This window comes from Anarrhichthys ocellatus, unplaced genomic scaffold (assembly GCF_004355925.1).
Source record: "Anarrhichthys ocellatus isolate YVR2014 unplaced genomic scaffold, GSC_Weel_1.0 scaffold41, whole genome shotgun sequence".
NCBI classification, from domain to species: Eukaryota; Metazoa; Chordata; class Actinopteri; order Perciformes; family Anarhichadidae; genus Anarrhichthys; species Anarrhichthys ocellatus.
The window spans coordinates 242,030-261,713 of record NW_022280071.1 but is presented as its reverse complement, the minus strand read 5'-3'; the positions used below and the strand labels follow the sequence as shown (position 1 = coordinate 261,713).

The 19,684-nt window shown below is 42.4% G+C and overlaps 2 protein-coding genes across 2 annotated transcripts in view; both read right to left on the bottom strand.

The window, feature by feature from the left end:
• Positions 1-4,123: 4,123 nt before the first annotated feature.
• Positions 4,124-8,098, bottom strand: slc10a3 (solute carrier family 10 member 3). Its single transcript, XM_031868068.1, has one exon. The coding sequence runs from the start codon at positions 7,431-7,433 to the stop codon at positions 6,018-6,020; it is 1,416 nt and encodes a 471-aa protein (XP_031723928.1). The 5' UTR covers positions 7,434-8,098; the 3' UTR covers positions 4,124-6,017.
• A 4,108-nt stretch (positions 8,099-12,206) lies between these two features.
• The window catches only part of chmp1a (charged multivesicular body protein 1A), a 25,190-nt gene continuing 17,712 nt past the window's right edge, over positions 12,207-19,684 (bottom strand). Inside the window, exons 4-7 of the mRNA XM_031868205.1 lie at positions 18,108-18,254; positions 17,848-17,976; positions 17,519-17,712; positions 12,207-14,025 (exon numbers count right to left, since the gene is read on the bottom strand). Of these exons, the coding sequence (XP_031724065.1) occupies positions 14,004-14,025; positions 17,519-17,712; positions 17,848-17,976; positions 18,108-18,254 (492 nt within the window). The 3' untranslated portion in view covers positions 12,207-14,003. The remainder of the gene's footprint in view (positions 14,026-17,518; positions 17,713-17,847; positions 17,977-18,107; positions 18,255-19,684) is intronic.

Below are 19,684 nucleotides of genomic sequence, written 5' to 3'. Positions count from 1 at the left end.
TCCTCCATGTTGCCCCTCGCGCTCTTCTCTCCCATTGGTCTGCGTGAGAGCCAATCAGGATAGACCACTCTATGTGTGGGACAAACAAAGAAGTATTCCGGAGATTTTAAGTGACGCAGAGATCGAAAAGTGGCCGATTGTATGTCACTGTTTTTCAGCGGCATAAACCGATCTCCCTGGAGTGGTATGCCACTCCTTTTTCAACTGCATGTACCGTTTACTGAAGGCAGGAGCTTTTAACATTGGCCATAATATCAGTTCCAGGGTACATAAGCAAATACGAAATCACTTTGTCATTTCAAAAGCCTTGTAGGCGCTACTTTGTCAATAAAGTCAGAAAAAATACATTTACGCCATCACTGTTCGTGAATCAAACAATTTGCACACATTTGCATATGCATCAGGAGGCGGCACAATTGTGTCTAGTGAACTTCCACTTTTAAGCGGTACCTGCCTTCAGGAAACGGTAGCTATATGCCATTGGAAAAGGAGTGGCCTACCTACCACTCCAGGGAACGGTATATACTGCTGAACACATTGGCATACCCTCCGCCACTTTTCGATCTTGGTGCTACTGTTTTTTTTAATGTTCGGCCTTTCCTTTTCTTACTCTAGATAACTTTATACATTTTTTTTAAAATCCAATCTATGTATATATGTATTTGTGGAACAAATATAAAACTAAATTTAACGCAACTTTAAAAAATTTGTTTTTACCCTCTCTTGAAGTCAATAGTAAATCATTTTATTTTTGCATCCACCAAACAGTTTCCTGTGTTTAATTTGTTCCTTTTTTTGCGAGTCAGCGATTCAAAAGCAGGTTTCTCCTCTGTGGCTCTGGTGTTTGTTGCTGAGCAACATTGTGTTTTCAAACACAATCTGAACTCTTGTTGTGTAGCCTACCTTTCCTCTTGTCCCCTCCTTTGGAACAGTTTAAGAGAATAAGAGCCTCTCGTTACTGCACCCTGTGATATCACACAACATCTCTGCATTGCGGATCACATTTCATCGTACTGTTTGTGTGTTCTCTTTGTTCCCAGTTTTGTTTATTCTATTAACTGTCAACAGAGCAGTGCTGTAAAAGAGCATGTGTATGCTCAGCTGATCTGTATTTAAAAGGGCTAAATAAATAAAACTGGAGGTGAATTTGGAGTCGCTATGATGTTGTTTTCCCACGATTTGTTATTTGTTGTTACATTGCATTATTTAATGTCACAGACAAAGCATTCTGTTGCAATCTCGAAAAAGGGTTAAACACAGCCAATGGAGTGGTCATGTGGGTTAGAATCAGCATGATCGACGCAGGAAGGAAAAAGACAGAATGAAGTGTATGTGTATTTTTCTCAATACTGTGTTCCAGTTGCACATTACATACATACAACACTGATGGTGGAAGAAGTATTCAGATGCTTTACTTGAGCAAATGTACCAACACTGCAATGTAAATCAATGTAAATACACCACATTGCAATTAAAAGTCCAGTATTCAAAATGTAGCTTAGTAAAAGTACAGTACTGTAATAAAGTACTCATCAGACACAATGGGCCCTGTCAGTGTTACTTTACTATACATTACAATGCTGGTGTATTGTTACTAATGTATATACGGTACATCATCTTTTATAAGCTGATATACTGTTTGTATATGATATATTAATCTTACTTTATACTTTTCCAAGGGTGTACTTCTGTCCACAGTTTTTTCCCCAGCTGTAACTACTCCATGTCCATTGTTGCATTGTGGTACAACAGCGTCCATGAACACCGCAAAGCAAATCTGAGTGTACATGGAGGCATTTTAATGCTAGTACTTCTTTATTTTGTCCTTTTTCTCTTTTTTTACCCTTTACATGCATCAAAAAGGCAGTCCGATGTGTTTTACAGATGAATATTCACAAAAACATTATATATAAATATAAATTAATTAAATAACATTTAATCAAATTCAATGAAATACATTTTAATGAATAAATAAGTAATTTAAGACTAGACTAAACACGTAAGACAACATGTTTAAATAGGAAAAAGGAAAAATAAAATATAAATGTAAAAAATACATATACATACATATACAAATATTTGTATATTGTAAAGCCCTCTGAGGCAAATTTGTGATTTCGAGCTATACAAAATCAATTAAATTTAATTGAATGTATATATATATTTATACATATATGTATACACCCCCCACAGTGCCTCAGTGTGGCCCTAGCTGTAGTTAAAGCAACCTTTAGTCCCTTGGGCTTCTTCCCACCTTCTCTCTCACATCCTTTTTTTACAATGTGAATGCCCCACTGACTAATACACAGTAGAAACGCTATGCACAGCGATCAGGACGCGGGGCATGTCAGGACAGGTGTGACTGTCGTCTAAGCCTCGTCCTTTTTTCATTATAAAGATTTAAAGGGTTGTCTTGCTCTACTGTGGGAGGCTGCAGTGCTTTCTCAAACTCCACCATGTTTGTGATGTGCAAAATCAAAAGAGAGAATAAACACTTTGAAAAGAACAAACAGGATTGTGACTCAGTTCAGGTGTGGCATAATGAGTGCCACACCTGGCCCGAATCCCATTGAGTGTCCATGACTGTGCGGCGGCGGCCTCCATCTTGCCCTCCGTGTGTTGGAGTAGAGATCGTTCTTCACGGTGTGCAGAGTGTATTTTCTGGACTTCCCAGCTTCATTGCGGCAGGCAGGCGGCAGGAAAACCGTCTCGTGGGAGCCGCTGAAAGGAACTCATGAAAACTTAATGCAATGTGTCCTCATGAATTTTTAAGAGGCCCCTCTTCCCATTGTGCTGCTAATGTGCAGGGTGGTTATACAAACAGGAGATGCTGATGTACCGGGCTGAGTGCAAACTCACCAGCAAGGCAGAGCGTCATCTCCGTGAGGAACAACACACAGTGACACCTCAGCACGCACACACACACACACACACAGTCAGCTACAGTGGCAGCTCTTGTCTGGATCAAGTGAGCCACTGACACTTTTGACAAGTGTTGATTGAAGGCTGACTGGATCTGGACCTCAGCAGGATTTCATGCGTGTGTGTGATAAAGTTTGAGAAAGAGACAGAGTGAACGTTTGGCGTCCATAAAACATGCATTGGCAGATTTGTAGTTGTTTTGTGTATCTTTGTAGTCGTTTTGTGTCTCTTTGGAGACTTGTTGTGTCTCTTTGTAATCATGGTGTCTCTTTGTAGTAATTGTGTGTCTCTTTGTAGTTGTGTTTTTCACTTTGTAGTCATGCATCTCTCTGTGGTTTTGTGTCTCATGTTGTGTCTCTTTGTAGTTGTAAAGTGTCTCTTTGTTGTCACTCTGTGTCTCTGTGTAGGTGTTTTGTAACTTGATGTAGTAATTTTTTGTCTGTTTGTAATTGTTTATTGTCCTTTTGTAATCTTTTCGTGTCTTTGTATTTCATTTGTGTCTCTTTGTCGTCATTTTGTGCCTCTTTGCAGTTTTTTTGTGTGTCTTTGTGGTTGTTTTGCCCCTTTTCATAGTTTTTGTGAGTCTCTTTGCAGCAGTTTTGCATCCCTTTGTAGTTGTTGAGTAACATTTTGTAAGTGAAGGCCGGGGGGGGCCTTCACACTTTGGGCCCCTGGGCCTTTTCTCAGTATGCCCATTCAGTAATCCATCAGTGTCAACATCATGTCACTGTGATTGCACAAAACTATTCCAACAGCAGGTTAGCTCATAGACCACATTTCATGCATGTCATGAAAAAGAGAGCATGGGACAAACGCATTACATCCTCTGAAGCTACACTTTCCAGACACTCTTGAAGCAATCACTGACTTATTTACCATGTATTAATTAGCGACTGACGTTGCACTGTGGGACTACCAAAAATACTTCATCTTTGAATTACAAAACTTGATAAAGAAATTAAAATATAATTTAGTGTGTTCAGTACTTGTATAGAACTTACTTTGACTCAGAGTTAACAATAACCAAAAACAAAGAAATTATGTGAAAATGAGTAAAAGATGCAGATTGTACTGCAAATCAAATAAACAATATTTAAAAAAATATATATCTTAATACAGTTCATGCATATATTTGGACAATATGGACCACCGCTAAAATGTATTAATATTTCCAAGTTAAACTCTATTTAAGCTCAAAAATTATTTGTAAGAAAGCTGATTTTGCCCCCGTTATGTGTGTAGAATCTTTTAAGTTCCCACTTATTGCATGAATGTATTTAGTTCCAGTTACACCCATGTAGGTCAGGGCCTCTAGTGGCAAAACAATCAATAGTAATGCTACAAAAAGGGTTCATGTTGTAACCTACGAGGAAGCGCAAAGCGGTCGTGACTCAGAGAGATCATGTTGCTCTTCATACAGTCACCCTTCCCTCGGGACAAACGGAACCGGACGGCCCCCTCCTCTCTGCGAGTGAGGCGGCCACAGGAGTTGAAAACACGCCAGCACCGACTGAGACTCTCAGGCCTGACCACATTCAAGCCCAGCCTGGAGGCGTTACAGCTGTGCTACATTCCTGAGAGCTCAGTCTGATCTGCTGGGCCAAACACAGCAGGTCTGAACACTTTTTTCCCCCACTGCAAAAAAAACCTTCGGAAAGTTAGTGAAATCATGTAAAAAGAAGAGAAAAAAAAGTCTGCTGATCTTGATGCGTAAACAGGAAGTGCAGTCTTTACATTAAAAACCCTTCCCCTTCGTTCACTGAAGCCGTTTCTTAAGACAGAAAATAGCAAGGTTGTTGTGCTGAATTCTGAACAATGAGCACATATTCTGAAAGTTGAACCTACTGATAGTTTACTTTAACAAGAGTAGACAGATAAATCCTGGACCTTGTTCTCTGGTACAATAGGTTACTAAACCAAAGGCCTTCTGCATGGCTTGTTTTTCATTTGCCAGATATCTGCCACCGGCCGCACAAAGGTGGTTTGTGGTGCTTGAAGCAGTAAAATCTAAATTTGAAAAACCCTCTACAGCAATATGTCTTCACCGGAAACAATGTTCTTGGTACCCTACAGAACACACTGTTAACACACAACTGAAAGCACTTCGTACCAAACAAATAGTCCCTTGGAAAAAACTGTTAACAATGTGTTCACATTCCGGTTTCAGTGGAAGGTTAAGTATCTCCTGTGCGTGTTGCTACTGTTTTTTTGTCTTTTTCCTTTTTTAACTCTAACAATTGGAATTTCAACACATGCCGTGAAGCCGTTCTTTAAATACACAAAACGCCAAAACAACTGTTCAGCCGTCTGTGCGCTGAAAGGAAACTAAACCGTCACAGGATGGTATTCTGGTCTCACTCTTCGTGCAACATTCAGCCCGTTAGCTCTGTCTATATTAACACTGACTTGTTAGACGCGTTTCTTAGCACACACACTCTCTTAACAAACAGAAGCCTGCTTTAACAATGTTTTTATTTACTTTTTCTTCACTTCTCCTTGCTAATATTCAAGTACATGGATTCGCAGATCCAGGAGACACAATCAGTGGCAAATACTTTCATAACATCATCATGTTCCTGTTTGATTACCCCCAAATGATTCCACTTAACCCCAAAAACTTCTCCCCCCCCCCCCCAACCAGGCTAAGACACATGGACCTCTTGTAAACATGATGCAAATCGATCTTTGCTTTTTGATTGCAAAAAGTAATCTGGTACAAAAATATCTTTTATAGGCATGTCTCTTCTTAGGAATATTTACACTGAGTACCTCACAGTATAATCTGATTTTAAAAAGTACATACTGTAAAATAAACACAAAAGGGGGGGTCTCAAGAGGGGTAAAAGGCCTTTGGTTTTCATGAAAAATACGACAAAAAACAGAAAAAGTCCATTCGCTGTCAGGTGCACCACAATGGTGATGACTGGACTTGTGGTTGTCGCGTGTCTCGAAGACAAGACTGCGGGGACACCAAATGTCCACAGGTTGGAAAGAGTTCATTCTTCAAAAAGTTCTGAACAAAAAAATAAATAAATAAAAATAAAAATAAAACAAATATAAATTAAAAAAAATTAAAAAAAAAAATCAGGCTACAATCAGGCGTCACTCCTGGGGACTGCGGACCCGCACAACCTCCGCTTGGCAAAGTAGCCCAGGACTATGAGCAGCATCTCCGAGGTGCTGCTGAGGGCCACGATGAAGGGCGCCTGGGATGCGAAGTCGGCCTCCGCCCGGCGGAAGGACAGCTGCATGACAGCGAGTGCCAGCAGGCTGTTCTGGACGCCCACCTCGATGCTGACCGTCTTCCTCAGCGACGGGGCGAGGCCCGCCAGCTTGGCCAGGACGGCGCCGACCACCAGCCCCAGCAAAGGCACCGTGACCCCGACCGCCACGATTTGGGGCCTGACGTTGGCTAGAATGGACGCGCCCATCTGGTAGGCCATGAAGATGCCGCCGACGATGAGCGCGAAGCTGAAGGGCCGTATGAGCGCCAGTAGGACGCGCGTGAGGGCGGGCAGGCGCAGCTTGACCAGCATGCCCAGCGAGATCGGGATGGCGATGAACAGGAGGGTGCCGAGGATCTTCACGAACGGTACGTGCAGGGCGGCGTGCACGCCCAGGAGCCGGCCGTACAGGGCAGACGATAGGGGCATGGCCGCCGCCGCCACCACCGTGGAGACCAGGGTCATGGAGATGGCCAGGGTGACGTCTCCTCCGAGCAGCAGGCTGTACAGGTATCCGCCCCCGCCGCCCGGGGCCGAGCAGGTGATGACCAGGCCCAGGGAGAGCGCTTTGGGGAGCGAGGCCAGCCGGGAAACGCAGTAGGCATACAGTGGCATCACCAGGAACTGACCCAGCACCCCCAGGAGCAGCGGCACCGGGCTCTTCAGTAGGCCCCGCAGCACCTCCACCTCCACCTTGCACCCAAACGCACACTTGTTGACGAAGATGAGGGGCAGCAGGGCAAACAGCACAGGGTTCTCAGAAAAATGGGACAGGCCACCGGACTGGACCAGCCGAGTGGCCGGGTCATCGTTGCCGGGCGCCACTCTGATGGAGTAATCCGTCCTCTCTTCGATCAGAACCGGCACCGAATCCTGGTCCTGGTCCAGCAGCTGGATCTGCAGCTGAGCCCGGCCTGGGAACCCGGAGCGAATGCTGATAACGTAGCTCTTGGTCGTCGCTGCGTGGCCGCTGTCCGTCACATTGAGTATGGAGAGGACCTCCGGGTCCAGGGAGCGGACAGTCACCGTCTGCTTCCAGCTCTGGCGGCCCTTCCTGCTCTCCGCGGCGCTCCGGTACTGGCTGGCGATTACAATCACGCCGTTGGTGTTTTCAGGAAACTCGAATTCCTGCGACGACCCGTCCCCGATAGTAATATATCTGCTGCCGCTGTCGGCCGTCAGGTTAGTGTCGTTGCTGCTGTCAACGGTTAGGTTTCCGGTGGCCCACGCCCGGTCCGCTCCGCGGATAATAAGGAAGAGACAACAGAATGTAAATAGCGTCCTCATCTTATTGACGGACAGAGGGCGGAGGGGCGCCACAGAGACACGCTTCTCCCCCGCGAGCGGCCTCCCCAGACGGTTACACCGCCGCCCTGTTACACCAGGACGGTAAACTTCTCATTCTAGTCTCCGGTACAAAACAACAGCGTTGGCAGCCGGCTCCACATCTCGTCTGGTTCCCATTTTCTTGCTGCCTTTATACCGGAACCTAAACATCACCCCGCCCTGTCCTGTCAGAGCCCACAGCTCTACGGCAGCAGCCCCCTCCGGCACACAGGAACACACGCTCGCACAGGTCTCTCTCGCAGCTTCCCCTTTTTTTCTACTCGATGCGAAGGTGTCCGTCTCGGTGAACCGAAGCCTCGCCTAGTCCTCCGTTTTTATTGTCTCCCCGGTTTGTGATAACGGAGAGCATCGTAGCTCGGCTGCCGTTTGCTCGCTGATCAGATTTAGTTCAAGCTAGCTTGAGTAAAAGTCTCACTTCCGGTCTGGAAATTCCAAAATAAATCACTTTATCTTCGAGCAACATTGGTTGGACGCAACAAAGCGTGTAATATATGTTTGTTATATGTTAACTTAATTGATTTGAAATTTCACTGGTAATTTACACCACCAAGGTCCTGGATTACTTACTAATTTTGATTTGTGTGTCAAAATATATTATGAGGTTGTTTTTATATTGCTCACGTGGTGAAAACTCCTAAATAAAGAGCTGTGTTCATTAAAATTAGACAAATTAACAAAAATTTGCCGGAGTTGGTAGCCCACTGGTTGCATTGGACTTTATGGGAATTTAGAGTCAACAAGGTACATACAGGTGTTACAGAGGTCGGTGATTGGGGAGTCGTTATTTAAGAGGGGTTTCGTAATTCTCATAATTTTATCAACTTTGTATTACATTTTTATTGAGAGAACTGAGCAAAAAAAAGCCATTTACATCATTCTCTTGTATTGTATAGTATCATGCATGGTCCTCCAGGCGACCCAAAAGCTTCAGTCTTGTGTATCAGCTGGTTTGTGCTAGTTTATCATCAACTAACACGACAAGGGCCTTAAAATGGCTCCTGCTTTATCAATTCAATTCAACACAACTTGATTTATGGCTCTAAGGGTAATTGTTTGCAGCCGCTCAAGCGTATGCTATTCATACAGTTTGTAAAATGTTTTTCGACTAAACATAGACTGGGGTCATAATCAATGTTTTCTTGCCTGGTATTGTTTCTCCAATTGTTACTTACTAAATGACATCGTATACGTTTTAATTGCTTAATGAAAAACCCCACTACTTCCTGTCTCTGGCTGGGTAACCCTGACTAACTTGACGTAAACGTTTATTAATCCAATCGGAGCGGCCCAAAAGCGTCAACTCTCCCCGTCCTTCAGCCAATGCGCAGGGGCGGTCACATGGGAGAGGGAACACCGTGATTTGTAGGGGGGGGGGGGGGTAAACCAGGGATTACCCATCACACACAGACACACGCACTTAATTTCCTGACCAAAGTGAAATGGCGGAATCCTTATAAATGAAAAAACATAATGATTAAGTGATAGTTAAGCAGATAATAACGTTTGTTAACACAGGCTGAAGAGATTTTAACCATTTGTTATATAATATAAAATATGTCACGTGAATTTTTAAGTTTTCAAGTCTCTTATAAAATGCGGTTGCTACCAAGCGACTAAATGAGACTACAAAACGTCCTCACACTGTCTGGTTCGCTTTCACAGCGTTGTGTTTCATACTCATGTGACCGTGGTGTAGTTCGTTTGTATCCTGATGTGATGTGATATATATTTATATATATATATATCATTTTATTATGAATATTATTTAAAAGGAATAGATTCCAAATGAGTAACTTGTGAGTATTGAATTATCAATACCATACATCCTTGTGTCGTTCATGACTCTTAACCACAGACCTTATTTCAGACATCTAACCAAAAGCCTATTAAAAATAAAAAATATAAAATTCGAAATGAGGGAACTCGTGCAAAAATGCTGACTAATTTCCAGGTTTTAGGAGTCATTCATGCAGCACTTTGTTAAATCATATTTATGTGAATATACTAATTATATTTGTGTTTGACTGCACTCTTTTGCTCTTGTAATTCGTTTTTAATGGCCGCCATGTGTCATGTGATTTGCCTTTGACTGTAATAATTTTTTTCTTTTTCTAGAAATCAGAAACTGGCAAGAGTTTGCTAGATTTTAAATATCATCCAACCTAAAAACCCAGCCATAGTGTTGCTAACTTGTTTCTAATGAAAGTAGCTAAGTATCTGTGTTGAATTGAAAGTTTGTCAGGGTCCATCCCTCGTTGACACCGCTTCCAGCTCGTCTGTCACTTTCACATTCTCTGTCTTATTGTCTTTTACAAACATTGAAACTGTAGGTCTGTTGCTCCTCCCTATTGCCCTCTTAATCCAGACTTTCCCTGTCAGTTTCAGTCCCCTGACCTTTGATCCCTGTAGCATCTTGTGACACCCATCGATTGAGCTCACGGCAGACGCTCAACACAGTCACACTCACTGAGCAGTTTCCAGTTACAAAGTAGGCTGTTGCTTATTTGTCATACACCAACAGCAGACACAACCGGGGAAACCCTGCCGCTCATCTCGTGGACGAGGCATTGAAGGGGAACTCCATTCCGTCAGCATAACCCTGCAGAGGATCCCTTTTTATAGCAACTGTGCTCCTGCCGGGAGTCACTCACATATTTAAAAAGCCATTTTCAATTCATAACCCTCCGGTGTTCTTTCCAGGAGGGGGTCAGTGAGGTCACTGGGTCGATATTTTCCAGTGCAAATGCCACCTGGGCTTACCCAGGATATTATCTGTGTTAATATCAGTCCCGGGACGGCCTTGTTCACCGTCTATTGTGTTGTCATGAGTTGTGCGCCCTCCTTCTGTCAATGCGGCTAAGTCGAGGCTTCCAGAAAAAAGACAAGGCGGGAGAGTCCATACAGTGGAAACACTCAGCGCACGCCAAGGCAACCTGCTGGGACGATCGCACCGCCCCCTTTCTTTGACATTTCACAGAGCGACAGCCAGTTGTTAGGGAGGCTGTCAGGCACGCACATTATGTGCTGCTCCCCTCCCAGGGCTGTCTAATTATTTACCCACCGAATGATAATTTACCTCATGACTTATTTCGCGAACAGAGCAGGAGAGAGGGTCAGAGAAAAAAGTGAAGAGAAATGCAAAAAGGCCTCTCAGTTACATTCCACCCCCGCTCATCTCGACACTTCCCAGTGATGGCCTTGGTGAGAAATCACAGGATTCTGTTTACCCGGAGAACACAGCTTCCTGTATTTGCCTTTTGTGTGCGAACACACTGCATCTGTGTGAATATTCATGAGCCAAACTCGGGGCAGTGGTTTTGATTGGCCTTGCGTCATGTTGCAAATAAGTTGAGAGCAGTCGTGATGACTAATCTGAAAGAGCCCTGTCGTGAAATGCCAATTTAGCACCGGTCCATGCAAGGTTATCCACACAGGCTAGATGGCCTGGCAATATGTCACAAACAGGACCGAAGCCAGGATTTTATAAATACTGAGGAAAAGGAGGCCAAAGCCTCCCAGTGAAACTGCTGAAGGGGTGTCATACTGAACAAAACTCATTTTAGAGGGGGTGAGAGGAGCACATGAATGCAAACATTTTGTTTCACGTTGAGTTTAAACCCACTGTAAGCATTTTTGAATTGCCATCTCATTTTAACTGTTTACTTTCTGTAAGTGTTGCTCATGGATGAACAACAGGCACAGGCCCAGAGTGTCAGGGGGCTCCCCTGGCCTTCACCTACAAAATGTCACTCAAAGAGACATTAACCAACCAGGAAGAGAATCAAAATGACCACAAAGAAATAGAAAACTACTACTAAGAGACACAAAACAGCTACAGAGAGACAAAAAACGACCACTAAGAGACACAAAAACACAGAAGTGTGTAACAAAAATAAAGAGACACAAGAAGAAGAACAAAAAGAGGCTAGACAACTAAGGTGGAGAGGTGGTGGAGCCTTTTTCATGGCTGTGCTCAGGGGGCAGATTATGAAACAATGGGCCATTATAAAGCCTTCTTCTTATGCCACACATTGATTTTGATGATGAAGTACTAAATACTTTAACATACTTTAATCTCCATTTTAATATTCTAAATCCAAGAGTTAATATGGCAACTATGGCAACTGCGGCCGGTAGCTCCCATGAATTTCTCTGCATTTTTGTCTTTATTTTTTCCATGTTTATCACTAATGGCATATGAAGGAATACATTCATCAACATCTGAAAAGGAAGCGTGTGGATTAAGTGCAGCTGCACTTGAAACGATCACCGCTCCACGGCCGACCAACCAGCCATACCTGCTGGTCCAAACGATACCGAACTGCCCCAGGGAGGAGAGCCAAGATAGAAGCTAAGCTAACCCAGCTAGGACCCGAGGCTACTCCACTACCCAGCATGCTGCTGGCTGTCTGATGTTCTGTTGCAGAAAAATGAGATGAATGAAAGCAGTGGGAGGTCGGTGACTGTTGGGCCCACATCTTCACAGAGACCTGGATCCATCGTGGTCCAGGATCAAGCTGAACTTGATGGGCGGACAGCAGCACAGAGAGCAGGATTCTCAGGACCAGAGGAGGGGGACTCTGTGTTCACATCGTGATGCTTGGTGCTCAAACACAGTCAAAGTTGATGGACAATGTTTCCATGATGTCGAATTTCTACTGTGAAGATGTCGGCCATATTGCCCAGAGAATTGTTGGTGCTGCTGTTTACATTCCTCCTGATGCAAAATAAAAAATTCACTACAGTAATGTAAAACTGTTTTTGTTTGTCATGTGTTTGTTGTTACAAATGGGCTGCTGAAGTAAAGCTGAGGCTGACGGGAGTTTTGCAGGTATTTGGTCATAAATAAGTAAGTGTTGGAAAAATTGGAATATTGACCAGAGGTGATCAGTTCCTTCTGACAGGGCCTGAATGCGTGTAGCTCTGTCCTACCAGACCATCCAACCGGACAACCTTTATTGCAATAAAGTTAACCCAACTTAAAGCATGTGATGTCATATAAGCCCAACTCGGATTTTAAGATGTCCATGTAGTAGTTCCTAGAGGAAGTTGGACTTCATGAGCTTTGTCCTTTGTCTTTATGCCTTTGTTGCTGCTGTTGTTTGATATCTGACCTGACACACACTGCTGTAAATGCACGGCTGCCTGCTCAACACCTGCACCACAGAAGTCAAATGAAAGACTGCGTCAGAGGACGAGATTTTATTTTTCACAAGATAAATATATAAAAAAAAAAGAAAAAGTGCTGCAAAGTCTGCTGAACTTTTAAAATAGACCCTCCCTGTGTCGTAGACTGAGGTCTTGGCCTTGAAACCGCATGCCCCATCACTGACGTTGACATTTAACGCTCAAAGAGGGAAGCATCCAAAGCAGGGAAATCACTTCAATGGAAACATCTCAATGCAGAGCTGTGATCTCAAAGAAACAAGATGGTGGCTTACAAGGCAAAGTAGGAGGAGCAATCGATTCTTGTCAAAAGAAAAAATAAATATATCTATCCAGCATGTACATCCCTGCTCTTAATTTAAAAGTGTTTGGGACTGATACAGGTGAGGATGATTACTGTATTCTTTTAGACAGAAGCTTCTAGTCAGTGTCGAAGTGAAGTTGGCCAAGACCAAAACATTGGAACGGAAAAATCCTTTTTTTCTGACCGATGTCTGTTGAGTTTGGGAGAGCTCCTGTTCTCTTTCTAAACTACTGTCCTTCAGGCACTGGCGGAGGGGGGAGGGGGGGCACCTACGCAAGCACCTGCATCCAATATAAGGCGTTCAAAGCAACAACAACAACCAAAAGTCTGAATACAGTTATGAGAACAACAAAGATGAATAAAAAGAAAGAACACACAAATCATTCGTTAACCAAAGGTTTGAAGATTGTCGTATTCATCATAATGAAGCGGTTGTTGCAAAGGAGGGAGACTTTGTTTGTTAGTGTTACCAACATGCCGCTGTCCATTTTTTACTTTTAAAACACCAAAGTGCAAAAGCTGATATTTCATTCCTGTTAAATGTACACGTCCACCTTCTCACCAACAGAATTACCCATTTAAACCATCAGATGCCCAAAAAAAAAATAATGTGGACATGATCGCTATAACTGCTTTTCAAAGCTTCTTCTTTTTCATCATCATAAACTATACAGTTTGTAAAATGTGTTGTCTGGTTTTTTTTGTACATGGTGTGATTTGAGAAGTGGTGAGCGTAGCCACAGGAGGAGGAGGAGGAGGAAGTGGAGAAAGAGGGAGAAAAAAGGGCAAGTGAAGGGTCAAATGAAATCTAATGGGGAATTCCAGGGGGAGATGGAAACAGGAATAGATGCCTTCTCAGGTGGTATTTCTAGCCGTTGTGTATTTATAGAGTGGGGGGGTGGTAATCGATAGGCTCATTAAGTCCTCCTGATAGAAACAGTTAGACAGAAACGTTGACGCACAGCTCCCGTCGGTGTCTTTAAACTCATCTACTTCCATGCGGCCGTGAGCGCCGCCGTCACCTCTTCCTGGACGAGCCTTCAGTTCCGCAAAGCGGCCAACCTGGAACCGTGGCAGAAAGAAACATGGGAGAGATTAATTGTTTGGAGCTACAGTGAAATGAGATACAAGCTATAAATAAATAAATAAATAATAAATAAATACATAAAAGTTATATTTCCCTAACCCTCAGCGTCATGAACTATGACCGAGATACATGGGGCACGAACACAGCACCATTATATTCACCTAAAGCTGCTACAAAGACAGCATCACACTGCTCATCTCTATTTTGGAGGGATGAAAAGGAAAAACACTCCCACCAGATGTCATTAAATCAAATGAAAATCGATCTCAAAAACTAAATGACATGTATACTTGGATCTGAATAAAGCTCCAGTTGGTTGCCAACCAGGAAGTTAGCTTCGCGCTGGTTCCCTCGACAAAAAGCTAATGGGATTGTGTTTTTTCATTGCTTTTTGGATTGTTGTAGAAAATAAACTCGTTAATGGTTCTTATTTTCTTCAACCAGATAATCTTCACAAATTAACCCCACTTTAGGATTTCTGAAGCTTGAATACAATCGTCAGAAGTGAAAGGCTAATGTTAGGCTATAAAGGAACTACATCACAGTCACATGACCTCACGTCACCACCACTAGGATGACGTTTAGTCGTCTCATTTAGACACTTTTTTTAAGACACGTAGAAGCTTATTTTATATCGTAGACCAAAACGTTTAAAGTCTCTTCAGCTTGTGTTCAACACAGACAGTATTTCAAGGCATCTAACCAAAAACAGGGAACAACCACAACCCCACTTCAAAACCCCCTATCAACTCTGCCTTCAAAGCTTCAAGCTGTCCGCCTGCTTCAGCATGAAGCGAGAACAGCTGCCAGAAGCCCGTCAATAAGGAGATAACAACAACGCCGCCTAATGAGCATCTGACAGGTTGGCATGTGAAAGCTGGTAGCTGTGTCGTGTCCTAATTATGTTTCCTGGAAATAACTTGTGATTATACGGAAAGAGCACCACAACAGCAGACGACAAAGAACTTCACTGACATCAACATCAGTGTAATTGCTCTTCTTGGGTAGTCAAAAATAAAACAAAAAACTATTATTTTCTTTATCAATCAATCAATCTGTTGACCATTTATGATTCATCACTTAGTATAGAAAATGGTCAACACAATATCCCAGAGCCCACAGTGACATCTTCCTCAATCATAACATATTCAATTTACAATAAAACAGTAAAAAGAACTAAAGGATGTTTGATTTGATCATCGACTTTCCCAACTAACTCATAAATCTATAGTTTCAATGTCAATGAAAACCATTAGGACTAGGAGGCTGAAGCTTTACAGGGAGGTCAAGTGTGCGTGATGAGGTGTGTTTTTGAGTTCATGCCAATTGGCAAAAAGAGGGTGTGGCAGTGGGAGTGGCCTGTAGCAAAAAGGCGCAGAACTTCTAAACGTATTCCCGTACACGACCAAACTCATGGACCGTTTGTCGTAGACTCTGGTCGGAGGCATCGTCGCCCTCAGGAGAGGCTTCCTCTTTCAGGCTTGTTCAACTAACTGTTTGGATAATCCAACTAAAGAATCGGTCATGGTCTTATATTATATTTATGATTATACCTGGACCCTGGTCTTGCCTCCTGCTGTGGCCCTGCTGACACCCACTGCTACTATCATTATTATTAGTATCACCATGAAACCTCACCAGTTTATTGCTTACATTAAGACTATTATTTTTTGTATTCCAAGTTTTTTTAAATGTTATGGTTGAACATGCTAATATGGCATTATCTAATGGTAACATTTGGTGAATTTAGGAGAAAACTACAGACGCAGAAATGAACAGCTAAATGTGTGTTTCAAGAAGACGTGTTATGGAAGCAAAATAGCCCAAAATCTTTAAATTGACCAGTGCATGAAAAACAATGTTTTGGCCTGCAGTATCTCCCCTTAAGGACCAATTACCACCGACTACGAGGAGGCAACACAAGAAACTGTTGTATCATCAGGATTTCCTTGGTTCAAAGAACATACTGTACTGTGCATTTTAAAGTTAAGGCTGCCATAGCCCATTTTGACTGTACATGAGAAACCGCTGTCTAACCTCAGTTCATTTGACTAGTTTCTCCATCTGAGTTGAACATATTGTTTCTTGCAACAGTGTTCTGAGTGTGGGGGTAGTAGCTTGCTGTGTAATCTAATTTCCTGATCACATGCTCTATTCTAACTGCCAGTTCATGTGATTCTCATTAGACCGGCACCAGAGAGTTAAAAGAGTTGATCAGGTGAAGAATCAGTGTCTTGCTTTAAAGGCACACTATGCAGGAATTTGACACTTACTGTTTGTAAACACAACAATCAAAGTTGGCCCTTCCCCCCCGACTCCATCACACCAGAAGCGCAAGCCCCCGTACAGCAGCACACACGGCAGCGAAACCCGAACCCAGATCTACTCGCGTCATGGAAGGAGCTTTTGTCCACGTGGCGTTATGACTAGCTATAATTGCATTTTTCCGGCGCTGTGTCGGCCATATTTGTTGCTTCCACTTGGATAAGATGTGGACGTATTCCTCTTGACGTCAAACATTGGTTTGTGGACTGCCGTTTTGAACCCTCGAGTTTGGCATTTCGGCTATCGCCATCTTGGATTTTGGCCATGTCCATCTTGTTTTTTTGCAACCAGTGAACGGAAGTGACCATATTTGGACTGCGGAGGAGTGACGTAGAGACGCCGTATACGGCTCTGGTAGCAACTTGTCAATCACAAGGAGCCCCGCCTTAAAGCATCCCCTGCTTTATGGTCTGTTTGACTTTAAATGGACCATAATTTACTAAATGAACATCATGCTGTATTGAAGAAGACTTGAAACTAGAGATTGAGACCATAAACTCATGTTTACTGAGGTAATAAATCAAGAGAGAAGTAGAGTCATTTTATCATAGACTTCTATACAACCAGAGGAGTCGCCCCCTGATGGCCAGTAGAAAGAATGCAAGCTTAAGGCACTTCAGCACTGGCTTCACTTGCCGCCTGGCTGCAAATAATGTTGTTTTTCATTATGGATAAATCTGTTGATTTTTTCCGCAATTAGTTGTTTGGTCAAAAAAATTGGGGAAAAATGTCCTAAAGCCCAAGAGGACGTCCTCAAATGCCTTGTTTTGTCCACAACTCAAATATAATCAGTTTACTGTCATAGTATATAAACCAGAAAATATTCACATTTATGAAGCTGGAATCAAACTTTTTTTTTTTTTTCAAAATTAATCAAACTGATCAATCAACCAACTACCAAAGTCGTTAGCCACTAATTTAATAGTTGACCACTAACCGATTACTTGTTGCAGCTGTATCCTGAACGCACCAAAATTGTAAGAAAGATTACCTTTTTCTATACATTGTTTTCTAGGAAAATCCTTCATTGTATACCTTTAAGGACAAATGAGTCGGCAACGCAGATGTTGCATCCAACCTGAAATTAGGTAGTTGCGGGACGGAGCACATTGTCCTGTACCGAGCACAGGCGCTGGTCCTTACCGTCGAGACAGTAGGTCCTCCCTGTCCTGGCTCCGCGAGCCCTCCGCTCCCACCGAGGTGGCTCCGGCGGGCAGCTGGCTGAGCTGGTCCATCACCTCCAGGCCGCTCTCCTCTGCTATCTGGTGGATCAAGTCGTCCACCTGTTCCTGGGGCGTGGTCAGTGTCATCGCGGAGCTCATGGAATCCTCCATCACCTGGTGTAGGGGGGGACAGGGATGGATGGAGTTGGGAGTAGGAGAAAAGAAAACTCGAGAGTGCAGGACTGGGTTTTTCTAAAAGCATTAAAATACATGTACAAGACCAAATGCACATCATCTGCAGCCACTCACTGAGGTGTGGACGTCGAGGTTCTGGACTTGGCTTTCAAACTTGTCCATGACCGCAGAGACCTTCTGGAGATCCATGGAGCCCAGAGCTTTGTCCAGAGATTTGGTCACCTGGGCCATGTTTTTGGTCACCTGAGGGGAAAAAGAAGAAAAAGCCTTTACGACGCGTTTGTGTCATTCTGGAAAGACAGAAAACGACATGGTAATATGAAAATAGCTTTATAAACCTGCATCGGTAGAGCGGACTGAACGCAGCAACTTACCGCCTTCATGGTAACGGCGGTCTGGACTTTGGAGGCCACCGCGTCCACTCGAGACGACATGCGCAGCCAATTAACGGATTCATTTTTTTTCCGGATGGCGTTCTCCGCATACACTCTGGCACATTCCACGTTTTTCTGCTGCAAAGCCTGGCGATGAGACAAAGAATCTGTCAACTTTGAAAAGCTGTGTTCACAATTCACCTGGTATTCATTTAGTAAAATCCTCCATGTGTAAACGTGTTCAGACTGATGCACAGCATCACAGTTGCGTGATCTTTAGTGTCAACATTGTAAGGATGCTTTTTATAAATGGCGTCAACAAAGGCTGCACCTGAAGAGGGTTTTCATTATGGAGGTATGTTAGGATTCATTCTGACTTTTACCAAGTCTCTTGTATGTCACAGGATGATGACAAACACTCATTAAATAGTACCAGATCCCACAGTGACGTCTTCAAATGATTTATCTAAACTGCCAAAATCCAAAGTACAGTATTCCACTTAGAAACATAAGAAATTGGCCTTTTGGTCCTGCTCACAACTAAACATGACACGATATACCTGTGGATGGTTGGGAGGGAGAAACCGGGTTTTAATGAATTTTCTTAATTGGGATAATCGTGAATTTACTCACAAGAAAAACCTGTTCCTGCTTGCTATCACGTAGAAGAAAGATATAGATCCAGATTTTTTTTAAATACAGGAATTATCATGTAAAACAGAGCAGATTAACACAATGTTGGGATTTTTCGAAAATATATTTCTCCCTTAAATTAAAATTTCAAATGTATATTTCTCTATAAGGGGGACCTTATGATTTATGATGATCCTATTTAAGATAAGTTGTTTTTCACCATGAAAGGATGTATGTCCTATCTGCGACGCAATCAAAATACTTGCTTCTTCAAATTCCGGTATGTTTAAGTGTCATTTTATTAGTTTGTTTTTTTTTGCATATTTTGATCATTACAGGAATAATATAGTGAATCGCAATTTTTGTGGCCAATCCTGACATGAGATTTTTTCATATCGTCCCGTGTCTAGTTAGAATATAAACAATTAATGTTATGGGGACAGAGTCAACTACATATATATATATACACATATACAGTATATATACAGTATATACATATACACATATACATATACACATATACATACATACATATACACATATACATACATACATACATACATACATACATATATACATATATACACATATGTATTTTTACATACATATACACACATATATATACATACATATACACATACATATACACATACATATACACACATACATATACACACATACATATACATATACATATATACATACACATACATACACATACATATACATACACATACATATATACACATACATATACATACACATATACATACATACACATATACATACATATATATATACATACACACATATATACATATATATATACATACACATATATATATACATATACATATATATACATATATATATACATACACACCTATACATACACATATATATACATATATATATACACATATATATATATATATATATATATA

Excerpts from the sequence above, each read along its gene's own strand:
- slc10a3 (XM_031868068.1), bottom strand. The coding sequence starts at position 7,433 with ATGAGGACGCTATTTACATTCTGTTGTCTCTTCCTTATTATCCGCGGA.